The sequence below is a fragment of the Pinus tabuliformis genome, chromosome X, assembly GCF_031772625.1.
Source record: "Pinus tabuliformis cultivar Carrire ecotype Pingquan chromosome X, CPIR1, whole genome shotgun sequence".
Taxonomy (NCBI): domain Eukaryota; kingdom Viridiplantae; phylum Streptophyta; class Pinopsida; order Pinales; family Pinaceae; genus Pinus; species Pinus tabuliformis.
In genome coordinates this window covers 841,082,484-841,095,202 of record NC_142308.1, presented here as the reverse complement: position 1 = coordinate 841,095,202, position 12,719 = coordinate 841,082,484, and the positions used below count along the sequence as shown (strand labels likewise).

The 12,719-nt window shown below is 36.4% G+C and overlaps 1 protein-coding gene across 2 annotated transcripts in view; it reads left to right on the top strand.

The window, feature by feature from the left end:
* LOC149142372 (uncharacterized) overlaps positions 1-12,719 on the top strand; it is a 260,366-nt gene that overhangs the window by 219,232 nt on the left and 28,415 nt on the right. For both annotated transcript variants that reach the window (XM_089449395.1, XM_089449393.1), the window contains 2 exons: positions 4,327-4,411; positions 4,529-4,593. In XM_089449395.1, coding sequence (XP_089305521.1) covers positions 4,327-4,411; positions 4,529-4,593 — 150 coding nt within the window. The remainder of the gene's footprint in view (positions 1-4,326; positions 4,412-4,528; positions 4,594-12,719) is intronic.

Below are 12,719 nucleotides of genomic sequence, written 5' to 3'. Positions count from 1 at the left end.
GAGCACAAATTTTTTTAAGGGAGCGCGCTCCCAAAAATCGCTCCCGTCCGGGAGTGATTTTGGGAGTGCGCTCCCGAGCCGCTCCCGCCCGGAGCGTGATTCAGGAGCGGGTTCGAGGGGGGGGCGCTCCCCCGCAACATGGGGTTCCGGTTTTAAAAACATTGGGTAGGTGATGTTCTGCTGGTCCCCTTCTCTCATAGGAAACAAACCCCACAGTTGAGCCAAGTACTAGGCTCTGATGCCACTGTAATGTTCCTAAGTAGGAATATGATTGATATTAAGCAAATAAATAGTGCAACAACATATAAATAAAAACATGCATTAGACATCCATGAAAACGCTGCAAATTTGGAACTGTTGAGCCATATATTATAAAATCAGAGAGCTAGATACAATATGAAATGGAATGGTGCACCTGGGCTTGTCTCAAGGACAAGCTTGACAAAACCCAGCTGATAAATAGCTGCACTGAAGGCTGCCCAGCTGCTGCACCGCTCTGTACTGCGCTGTCCTAGTAAACTGCTGCTCTGCTGAACTTCGACCTATTGGAATGTGCCCAAAAAATGCCCAGAAAATTATATCCTTTCAGCCCCGGATTCCTTGGACAAAACCCAGAAAAACCCAGAAGGAAATTTCTCTGGTTTTGAATTTGGATTTTCGGCTTCTTTGGAGCCTCTCCCTAGCTGTTGTTGCCAAATTTGACTTGTAGGAAACAACTTGCAAATCCCTTTGAAAACAACACTGGAATGCTGGATTCACCTATGCTAACTAACTCCTTGCTCCTCCTGGATGGTTCTTGGCCAAGATGACTGCTCTCCTAAACCCCACAAAATTGCTCCCAGAGGCCTTTGTGAATGCCTCCGCCCAAAAATTCGTACAACTGATGTACTTGTCTAGCTGGTTGCAAATCCCAGTGAAAATACCCTCAACAAACAACCTCCTCAGTGCCTGGAACTCCCAACAAGCAATGAACCTCCCTGCTGGCTCTAACTCCTCTTGCGTTGCTGGCTGAAGTGTGTGACTGTGCTGAATTCTCTGAAATCCTTGTGGAATAGCCTCCCGAGGGCGGGCATGGATGGTCCCCCAAAGGAGAGGTTGAATCCCCCACTTGAGAGATTCGTGGCTAAACAACCGGTAGACTCACTAAGCAGCAGAGCGTACTAAGTGTGTTTGTTTGCAAATGTTCAAGATGGTCAAAAATGAGAGATCCTCCTCCTTTTATCACCTTGGGCCCTCTTAGCCTCATGTGGGCCCCTCCATCCACCCATTCGATTCCCTCCAAGCTCATTGAATGACCAAGTTCGAATTACTCATGTGGGTGGCCCCCACATTCCACTAGCTGCAAAAATAAAAGGAACATGACACTAATGATGGGGACCACCTAAACTCTTTTTTCTTTAAATCAATAAAATTGACCCCTCCTTAAGGTAGGTTCTGGAGATTTGGCCATTAGTGTTTGGCAATGAAGACCTTACCTGGATGGATTTGGACCCACTTCCATATCTAGATGATCTAAGTATCGTTGTTGGATGGGTATTGTTACTACTATTTTAGCAAGGGGTATTTATAAAAATTCTGCAGCAGGGCAGAATGGTGGACCACATTAATATTGCTATGCATTTTGATTTCCATTTAAACAATGACCTGCTCTTCTCGTGATGAAGAAAGTGAAATACATCTTTGGAATGTTAATCGGGGCATTTGGATAAGAACTTTTCACAGCCATATACAGGAGTTGGCAGGCTTCTTGCAACCGCTGCAGAGAATGTTGTGTCAATTTTTGATGATAAGTCTAAGCACTGTTTGCATCCTTACATAGGCATATAAAGCCTGTGCACTGGGTTTGCTGGGATAAAAGTGGAGAATATTTGACATCTGTCAGTGAGGATTTTGTTAGGGTGTGGTATCCAGAGACTCTGCAATGGGTAGAATGTGATTTGATGGGATGGAATACATGAAGGAGATCAGGTTAAAACCTGAAAAATTAATTCCATATCAGACTTCTCAAGAGGGGTTACACATGTTGAAAGTCGTGTTCGTAAAGCTTGGGTACAAAGATTCTTCAGTGAGAACAGTGCACAACTTTCTCACTGATAGAGCGAGACCAACTTGATCTACATGGCTTGCTGCCACCAAATGTCATCACATCGAAGCAGCAAATTGATTGCTTTATGATTGATCTTAAAAGACTGGAAGAACACGCTAAAGTTGGACCATCAGATACTACTGCTTTAGATAAGTGGAGAATTCTTAACTGGTTGACATGATTGTGGTTATGGATGAAAGTAGAATATTAATTGTAGGCACTAATCTATTAATTGTCGGGTGAAGCATCAATGATAGGGAACCCTCCCATAGCCATTCAAGTAGGAGTTGAGCTTAAAGAGTGGGTACTCGTGCTGAGGTGATAGTGGGCAGTTGTTTAGTGTTTGCCATCTTAGCAGCTTGTATGGACCTTGTCAAGCCTGCTAGTTTGGGTGGTAACAAGTCCCTTTTATAATTATAGCGACAACTTGCTCCAATGTAACTTTTTTATGTTATATAAGTTTCATTTTTCTTCACCTTGTGGCTTGAATTTTCTACTTATCAACTTTACTCACAAGTCCTTTGTAAAATTTAAAGGGAAATTTTCTCTTCTCTAAGGCATTGTAGTTGCTCATTCAAGCTCATGCAATTTCATGTGATCTTCAACTATGACTTTCTCAACTTAACGTTGATGACATCACTATGAGTTGGGCCTTCCTCTACCCGCTCTCGTCAAGTTGCTTATCATTAGATTTTGTTGATTCTAGGTATGACTATAGTTGAATGGCTAAGAGACATTGATATACTCTAGGTTCAAGTTATTCTACTTAACCAACTTTCCTAGTGATGATTTGATCAACCTTCGTCTTCTCATATTCTTTGGAAAGATTGTTTATTCACTATTATTAGTGATCGATACCGAATGAATCTAGGTTCAGTCTATGCCAAATTTGGTGCCAAAATTAGTTTTAAAGACTTCATGTGTGGATGTAGAAGGTATTGAGGTCCAGGTGATAAGCAGGAAAATATCACCGCCAAACAAATTATAAGCATCAATGATGTATACGTATTGTTTAACATGACGAGTATTCTGCCCAACATCTATCATTGAGAGGTGCCATGAAGAGGTTTGAAATGACAAGGTGTCATGTTTGAATGATTCTTTATATAATCTCACGTTTGTTTTTTACGTCTATGACGAGATGATTATTGTTAGAACTCACGAGTTGAAGGTTCCCTTGTCTAAAAGTATTAAGCATAATGCTATACTATTTAGTGTTATGACTATAGCAATAGATTCAAAACCATTGTATGTAATGTTGCACCTATAGCAATAGATTCAAAACCATAAGTGACTAGTACACATTCCGGCCTATATTCCAATTGACAGTAACTGTCTAACTACTTATATGCAAGGTCATTCTTAAAACTTGCCATTAGGATTAGCAAGGACATCAAAATTTGTGTTGGGCTCCCCATTAATGGCAGTGTAGAAGGATAATCCAACGCTCCCAGTGTGTTTCGTGGCATGTGCTTAACACTAGCGATGTCTCTGTTTACTAACACTTGCGGGTTTTGGTGTAACGGAAATCGTGTCTCCAACAAGTGGTATTAGAGCCAAAGGTCTCAAGTTCGAAACACACCTGGCTTGCATTTGGGGGGGGGGGGGGAGATTTTTGGGCTCCCCGTTAATGGCGGTGTAGAAGGATAATCCAACGCTTCCCGTGTGTTTTGTGGCATGTGCTTAACACTAGCGATGCGTTTGTTTATTAACACCTGCAGGTTTTGGTGTAACGGCAATCATGTCTCCAACAAGTGGTATCGGAGCCAAAGGTCTCGAGTTCGAAACACACCTGGCTTGCGTGGGGGGGGAGATTGTTGGGCTCCCCGTTAATGGCGGTGTAAAAGGATAATCCAACGCTCCCCGTGTGTTTTATCGCATGTGCTTTAACACTAGCGATGTGTCTGTTTACTAACACCTACAGATTTTGGTGTAATGGCAATCGTGTCTCCAACACTCCCATGCCATTTACTTATATTGAAACTTCTATAACATTCATTTTAATGGCAGACAAAAATGAAAAAAACTTTACCGCTATCATTTTATATAGAATACATATTATTAATGGGACATAAATTTAATCTTTTGAACTTTACTTTTTGATCCATTACTTTTGCTGTTGAAAACAAGAAATTGTAATAAAGTATTTGAAATTCACTTCAAGGTATTGAAATGATATTATGTGAGTAATTTAAGGTGAAATGCATTATTTTGTTTGGGTTCTAAATCTTGCCTCGTAGGTGATTGGAGCATCTGATGAACAACTGGATGTATTCGATAATGTGTGGTGTATCATTTTACTCAACTCGGGTCATATTTCACAAGGTCAAAAGAAACTGTGCTTTTATTTTTGGTGTATATAGTTTTCATGTTTTATATTCAAATTTATAATTTTTGTCTGAATTCGATGTTGCCAAATATTGTGGTTTGTGAGATTTGCAGCGATAGAGGCATTAGAACGCAAGGTAGCAATAAGGAGTGGAATCCCTCTAACATGGCGCTTCTTGGTAAGATTTGGTTTTAGAACTTTGCATTGGAATATACAGCTAATATGTTTGCTGAACCACTTATCTATTTTTCTATTGGGAGTCATATTTTATAACTACTAGAAAAACAAAAACAATTAGCATGTTATGTCTAAGGCCTCTGCAATTGGTGTACATCAATTGCACTCATATTGGTATTGCAATTGGTGTCAATCAATTGCACTCATATTGGTATTAGTGATGTTTTGGGCTAAAGCAAATGTGGTCCATGATCAGGATATTGTGAAACATTTGTGGTTCATCATCAAGATATTGTGAAACATTTGTTTGGTTTGAAACATCAATACTACCAATTTGAATGTGATTTATATGAAAAACACTACATAAAATAAAATAATTAACATGAATAATTCTTTTTTGGTCATTTGTTGGAGAAAGAATTTGAACAAACTTTTAATATTAACAAATAAAATTAGCAGCAAACCTCCTCATACCTACTTTTTAAAAATATTGTAAATAATATTATATACAGTATAAAGCAAAAAATTAAAATAATATTAAAAAAATTAAAATAATATTAAAAAATTAAAAAATGTAATAAATATAAATTTAAATACATATAAATAAATTTAAAAAATAATAATAAATAAATCATTATTAATTATAAATAAATAATTTCAATTTTATTTTAAATAAAATATTTTAATTTTATATATAAAACAATTAAAAAATAGAAGATGTATAATTTATTTAGTTAATATAGATTTTGACACTTAAAATTAATTTCACAATATTAAAAATATTAACAACAAAAGAAACAATATTAATTGTGCCAAGAGGCACTCTATAGCTTAATGTATGGGAGAGATTTTAAAAATAAAAAAAATATATGTTGGCTAATTAATGAAGAAGAAAGAATAATGTTGAATATGTGGGCTCAATTAAAATCTTTAACAAAACACACATATAAACAATAATATTGTCGATCACAAAAGAAAATTATGCATGGAATTTTTTTGTCTGGCTTCACATTGAGACAACAAAGTCACACACCCCATTCTACATTCTACTTTGTTTCGTTTTATAATGTAAAAAACCATATAAAATTATTTCAAGTTGTTGCATGAAATTGGAGTACTTAAAAATCTAAAATGATGAAAAACTCAAGTAAATTAATATCATAGTTAAAACTTGTTTGTGTGAGGCAAAATTTATCAAAGTAAAAATATAATTAGCATTTCAAATATATAAATTAAGTAAATTTATATTATAATTAAAACATTTTTGTGTGGTCCACCGGGTCTTGGATAGACAGTGATCGGGTGCTCTATTAAGGCACTCCTCAATGTGAAGTCACCGGTTCAATTCCCCACCCCGATAGAGGTGATATATTGGACATAATGAACATGTAGTCCCACCAAACTTAAAAGAAAAAAACATTTTTGTGTGATTTAAAAAATAGTAAGTATTTATGCTATAAATGGTATCATAGCTAAATGCTTTTGTGTGAAGTTAAATTTATCTAAGTGAAAATTAATAAGTATTTCACATATATCAATTACTTAATTAATATGATAGTTGTGTGAGGTAAATTTTATGCAAGTAGAAAACATAAGTGAAAATTAATAAATATTTCAAATGTATAAAGGAAAAATTCATATATATATATATATATATATATAACATGTTTTTTTGTAAGGTAAATTTTAATGAAGGGAAAAATAACAAGTATTTAAGATACATACATATATATAAAATGTTTTTTTTCTGCGGTAATGCTTTCTTTAACATTTTGATAAGGTCAAAATAAAATAAAAATAAGAGTAAAAATACAAATAAATAAAGAAAACAAAATAAAATACTTAAAATTAATAATTATAATTAAACTTGCCTAGATCCATCTTAACTCCAAACGTACCAAAGAGTTTTGATCCCTCTTGGTAGATCCGAGTTAAAATGGATGTAGACTGGTTATAAATAAACAAATATATATATATATATATGAAAAAGATATAATTTCTTAATTAATTAATATAAAATTGATACACATATAATTTCAAAGTTATAATCAAATTAGAAACTAACAAATAGACCCATGCGATCTCTTTATTTCAAATTCACTTTAAATTATATATATAAAAGGTAATTTGAAAATATACTAAAATTAAACGCCAACTTAATATCTAAAACCCTTTATTTGTAATACAGAAACACCTCTATGTGTTCTATAAATTATCACCATTACCCCATATATATATATATATGAAACGAGTACCTTTATATTATAAACCCTGGATTACATAACCAAAACCATTTACATTGGATATTACAAAACTTTATTCTGTGATTTCTGCAGCTTCCATATTCCAGTAGATCCAAAGCAGGGTCTTGTTGCCTCTACGGGCTCTTTGGACTAAAATTCTACACTGGAACCTTTTGTATATATGGCAAAATTTACCTAATAACAAAAAATATGTGCAATACATAAATTAACAAAAAGTTTAAACAGGCTTAGATGTCTCAACCTCATTCTTATCTGCCCAAAAGACTGCTTTCCCTTTTGCGACTCCATCATTTGCGCCTTTCTCAGAAGGCTCTTATGGCTCTTGGGGACTGAGAATTGATTTCCCAGATAGAAGATCGTGAACCTCAGCAAACAGACTATTGTTGGCAAGCTCTGCGTTCTGAGACATCCATTCCATCTCCATCTTAATTAATTTCCTTTCCACCCTCAACTTTAAGCTTTCAAACTTTGCGTCCATCATGGCTGCCTTCGACTCTCTGTCGCTCTCCAACAGTTCGATCCTACATGAAAAAATCTCAATTTGACCCTTAAGCAGCTTGAAGAGGAACTCCATCGCTTTCTTCCATCTCGTTGTTTCGATTTCTAAAGACTGGGCCCCTTCTAATGCATCAACCTACAATTTAACAACATATAGATGCAAGAATAACAATAGGGCAAATGGAGTAGGAGTGTCCAAAGGCTTGGAGAGGTTATCATAAATAGAGCTCCACCTTCCAGACTCCCACGATCACGCTCCTCTGCCTCCATTAAACATGAATCTCCTTTGATCTCCATGACATTCTCAGACTTGTCCTTCTCGAGGAGCCAAACCAACATTTCTTGCAAAGAATTTATGGAGGCTTGTGGGAGGAGTAATGATCGACTTTGCTTCATTAATACCTCGCGATACGAACTCACATCACTGGAACTAGGTGCCTTCCAATTGTTCCTCATCCTGGTCGGATTGCACTTGGAAAAGAAGTTTGTTCTCCTAGGCGTGCCATGTACCCTGTTAAACCCCAAGTGAACCCTCATTAAACTTCATTGCCAACCCATTGTGCATGCGAAATTTTAATACTCGGGATCGAGGATCTAGGTTGTTGCCATCCTTGGTGACACATTGATCCATGGATATGAACATTTGATTATGGCACGGGGGTGAGGCCCTTGCCAATCCCATTTAATTCAATTACATCGATTCCCAACTTAGCTCCACGGTTGGCCAAACCATCGACCACGCCATTTAAATGTCTGGGAACATGGAGAAGGGAAAATTATTCGAATTTTTTCAATTGGAGAGTTATTCTTCTCATCATCCCAGGAAGTGTGGAATCATCTGATGTATGAGACTTGGATAACATTTTAATCATTATGATAGAATCCCCAAGTATTGTTGTTGATTTTTGAGTAGCTTGGGAGATACTCCAAGCCTTAGGGTTCAGAGTTTGGAGGGTGGAGCATCACAAAAGTCACTTGTGGGCTTGTAATCCAAGCTTGGGGTTTTGCACCCATCGTAATTTGGGCCAAAACCATGGACACATTTAGGCGTGTGATGGATGAAGATGATAGTACTCGTTGAGACAAATTCGAGGCATTGAAAATCATCTGATTCTGAGTTGTAGAAATGGAGTTATGGATTTTTGAAGATAAGAAGTGGGTTTGCACAAGAAGAGTCTAGGTTAGCTTGATGTTAATAAGCCTCATGACAACTTGCCTATCCCTAATTGGATGTTTTGAGGAAGCCCTTCTTATGCATATAAATAGAAGGTGACGAGAAGTTGTTTGAGGCAAATCCAAGGTGCAACACAAGCATAAAGGAGCTTGTTGAAGGAGGACATTTCTCTTTTTTGGTTGTAGATAGAAAAGGAGGACCAACGAAGAAGGAAAAGGGTTGGAGAAGCACTTTTCCTTGACTGTGTGGGCACCTTCCCTATCCAACAGGAAGGCCGAGTAAGGGAAGGTAGGTCTGAAGTGATTTGGGGCTTGTTTATGGGTGGACTGTCCCTAAATAGGATTTCGCAGGCCTGTGGAGCCTTACTGAAGTATGCCGCAGTGAAGTAAGGAGGGGTCGAGGACTGTGTGAGGGCTAGAACAACCCAGAATTGCAGTGGAGTAGCACAACCTCTCAAGGAAGGACAACCACAACCTTGAGGAGGATTTTTGGGTGTGTGTTTGGGGCAGAACATGACTGTCATCTTGCCCTAGCTGGGCCGAAATCTATCAGCAAAAAACATACCCTAAATCAATGAGCAAAGGTATGTACATTGATGCATTCTTGTAGGTGTTATATCCTTGTTGTTGGATCAATTTTGGATCAGTTTGTTTAGCAGCCTGTGGAATCCATTTGTTGGGGTTGTCTTGGGTGTTAAGAAACCCCAACTAGGAGCAAATTTCACAGTGGTTTTGTGTTAGTTGGATTAGGCACCTTTGGACTGTTGGAGGGCAGCGTGTTGTTGGCTCAAAGTAGCCTAGATCAATGTGACAAGAAGGACATTGACGACTGTGCACTGTGTGAAGTTGTGGAGCCTAATGTGTAGCTCTTTGATGGGCAAAAGAAGCTACTAGCTTGGCAGATTGGAGCTCAGGTATTGACCAGCCTAGAAGAGCAGATTGGATCAACTCGTGTTCATTGTAGTAGAAGCAAGAAGCAATGATAGGTGGCAATCCTCCTGGAGACTCTATGTGTTGTCCTTTGAAGGACTAAGAGAGCAAAACATGAGCAAAGGATTGGCAGGACGAGATAAAACATAGAGGCTGCAACGGGGTTGTCATTGTATCTTGTATTCCATAGACTGTTGTATTATTCAGATTGATTTATATAACGAAGATTGGGTTGGACATATTTTACAGTGTTTTGTAAAAAATTGTCTATTTTGTGCACTTGTAGATTTATTGCTGCTTATATTCCGCTATGCAAAGTAGTATCATTGTAATTTTTGGTTTGGTAGTGTCAGAGATTCTAAGATTCTATCTTAGACCCAAGATCATGGAAAAACAACAATTGTGAGCTTACTTATGCCCTTGTTCTTCGCGAGATCTAAACCTTTCCACAACGCCAAAAATTCAACCTTATTATTTGTGGCTGTGCCTAGGCCCATGTATATCTAATATTGTTGTGCATCTATTGCCCCTCTTGCTCCTGTCGCCCCTATCATTACCATATATATTAAGAAGCAATACCAATCTATTTTAATTCTAAAGTGTGATGAAAACATTAGCGAACGTCATTATTATATACTATGAATCAACACAACTTTAATTAATTTTGAAGTTATTATGATATTTATCGTACTTTAATTTCTATAATTGACAAAATATACAATATCACATTATAACATTTAATAATATTTAATTAAATATTTGCACAAATATTCATTCAAATTGACGATATTACAATTTAAAATTTATATTCAAGATTAATATTCCAACACAGTTTAGAAAAATTTATATTTTATATTTTTATTAATTTTATTTAAAAATTATATAAAATTATTAATATTATTAATTTTCTCAGTAACTATTGTATATTTATTTTTTAATTTAATAAAAATAAATATCTAATAAATAAACCTAAAAATATAATAATAATAAAAATATATTAAATCTGTAATTTAAGCCATTTGTGTGAAAAATAGTTCTATCATTTTCTACCTTGTTCATATTTTTTCGTGAAGAGGAGTTGAACTTGGGCAAAAGGAATTATGAATTATATGACAAATTGTATGGAATTGAAGTATTCACTTCTTCAACGTATAGGCATTGGAAAGATTAAATCAAAATATATTTACAGTTTTATATTTTTAAATATCATATTTTTAGTCATTAAATATATGAAACTAGCAAACCTTTCAAAATATATACAACTCGCAAAATACATATATTAGAAGTTCATAGCTTAGCTTAAGATCAAGACGCCCAAAAACCATGGGCATTGGAAAGATAAAATCAAAACATATTTAAAATTCTATATTCCTAAATAACATATTAAATAATTTGACCCATCGTGCATTAAGGCAAATGTCTTGCTTTTTCATGCAAACATATACAGGATCGTCCGCATCAAAACATTTAATATGATTTGAATGGCCAGGTGAAGATCCTTATGATAACAAGGAGAAACAAGGAGGGCTGCACGGCAGCTAGTCCCTGCCTTGAGCGGGAGGAGCAGGGAGCGGGTTGGGTTGTTGAGGACTGCACGGGTTGACTTCGAAGTTAAGGTTATTGAACAGGCAGTTGCTGTACAGCACCTGCACGTGCGCGTAGTAGAAGAAAGGAATTAATAACTTAGGAGCCTCTAGAGATACCAGTAAAAACATAATGAGCTATTATATATGGAAAGAGGTACTAAGACCGATTACTTATACTAATACAAGTAATTGATTACTATATAACAGTACATTACGCTCAATAAGCACATTGTAAATCACTTTGGGCTTCCAACAGGTTCTGCAGTTGCAATGGCAGGGAAACTAGATTTTTCAGCTTCGATATCTGTCACTGTACTTGGTTTGAAAGTTAGTTCATCAGTCTTCAGCAGATTGAGATCATTAAGAATGCAGTTCAATGGCATCTTCTCAATAGTCTGATCCTTGTGTATTTCTATAAGAGGTGATGATAAGCTAAAAACCGTTGTTCGATCCGCTGTATGAAGATCTGTGAATAGATTTTCTTCCAAAATGACCATAAACATCTGACCACCTACTAGTTAAATAAAACAGAGTACAGAGTAATATTGCATCTATAAGTAGACTAAAATTTGGAGTATAGGCTTTTCATGGGGCTGGAAGTAATGCATCATATGGGATCCACACAATGGTAAATTTATGCTTGTATTTTAAAGAGAAGCCACAACCAAGCACCATCAAGGACTATGCTGAGACATTTTTCTTTTGTTGTTTTCTGGCAACAACAGACAACCATATGAAAGTTGCTTGAAGATTGAATTCTAATCTGATTGTAGAAGGCATAGTAGAATGAAGGACACAGTACTAGCCCATTTGATTATGCCAATGGAGCTGAGCACCTTTACTCCATCATGTTCTCTGATTTTTAACCCGTGACTCAAATGGGTGAATACCGAGAATTCTTAGATGTTTCTTTTGGTGCAGCTTATTTCTAGCATTGAAGATTCTATGTCTAGCTCTCAAACTGAAAAAGAGAGGTTGCAATTATAAAAGAAGCAGTGACTAATATTGCAAGCAATTGCAGGAGTAAACCAATATACCAACCTCATGTCAAACCAGATGAAAGGGGTTGAAGATAGATGACCACAAAAGTAGACTTTAGATTCCATGTTCTATTGAGATTTCCATCAGCAGGGTGTTTTCAAATTAGTTGATGACATCGAAATTCTTTGCACGTTTCTAATTCAAATTTCCAATGACTATGTGAGGGCCAATGACTATGCGAGGGATTAGGCTCTAGTTTAAAAGAAAGCAGCTCTCAAATGAGGTCCTCGAGATTTTCCAAGGAGCTTTTTTTCTCTGAGTCATAGAGAAGGTATTTCAGGTGGTTCTAATTCCCCCACTGAAAATTCCCAAGTTGCCCATGTGTCCTTTTCACGAAAAGGAGATTTTCAAGGCTTGTTATCTAATTCTTGTTCTTGTGCAGACAAGGTTTCTCCCCCCTTTAAAATTTAATCTAGTCACTCCACAGAGAACTTCAACAACTGATGGGATTGGGCCACCTAAGGATTCTTTTTCCTTAAATGACAATTCATTCACGATATATGAATGAAGTAAACCTCTATGGAGGGGGTGTTTTTGTGGAAAACTACAGGGAAGATCCAGTTTTGTCTTATTAGAACAAGGAGAAACTTATCAAAGCTCAAGACTCAGAGTTTTCAGTGTGTTCCACTTTTATG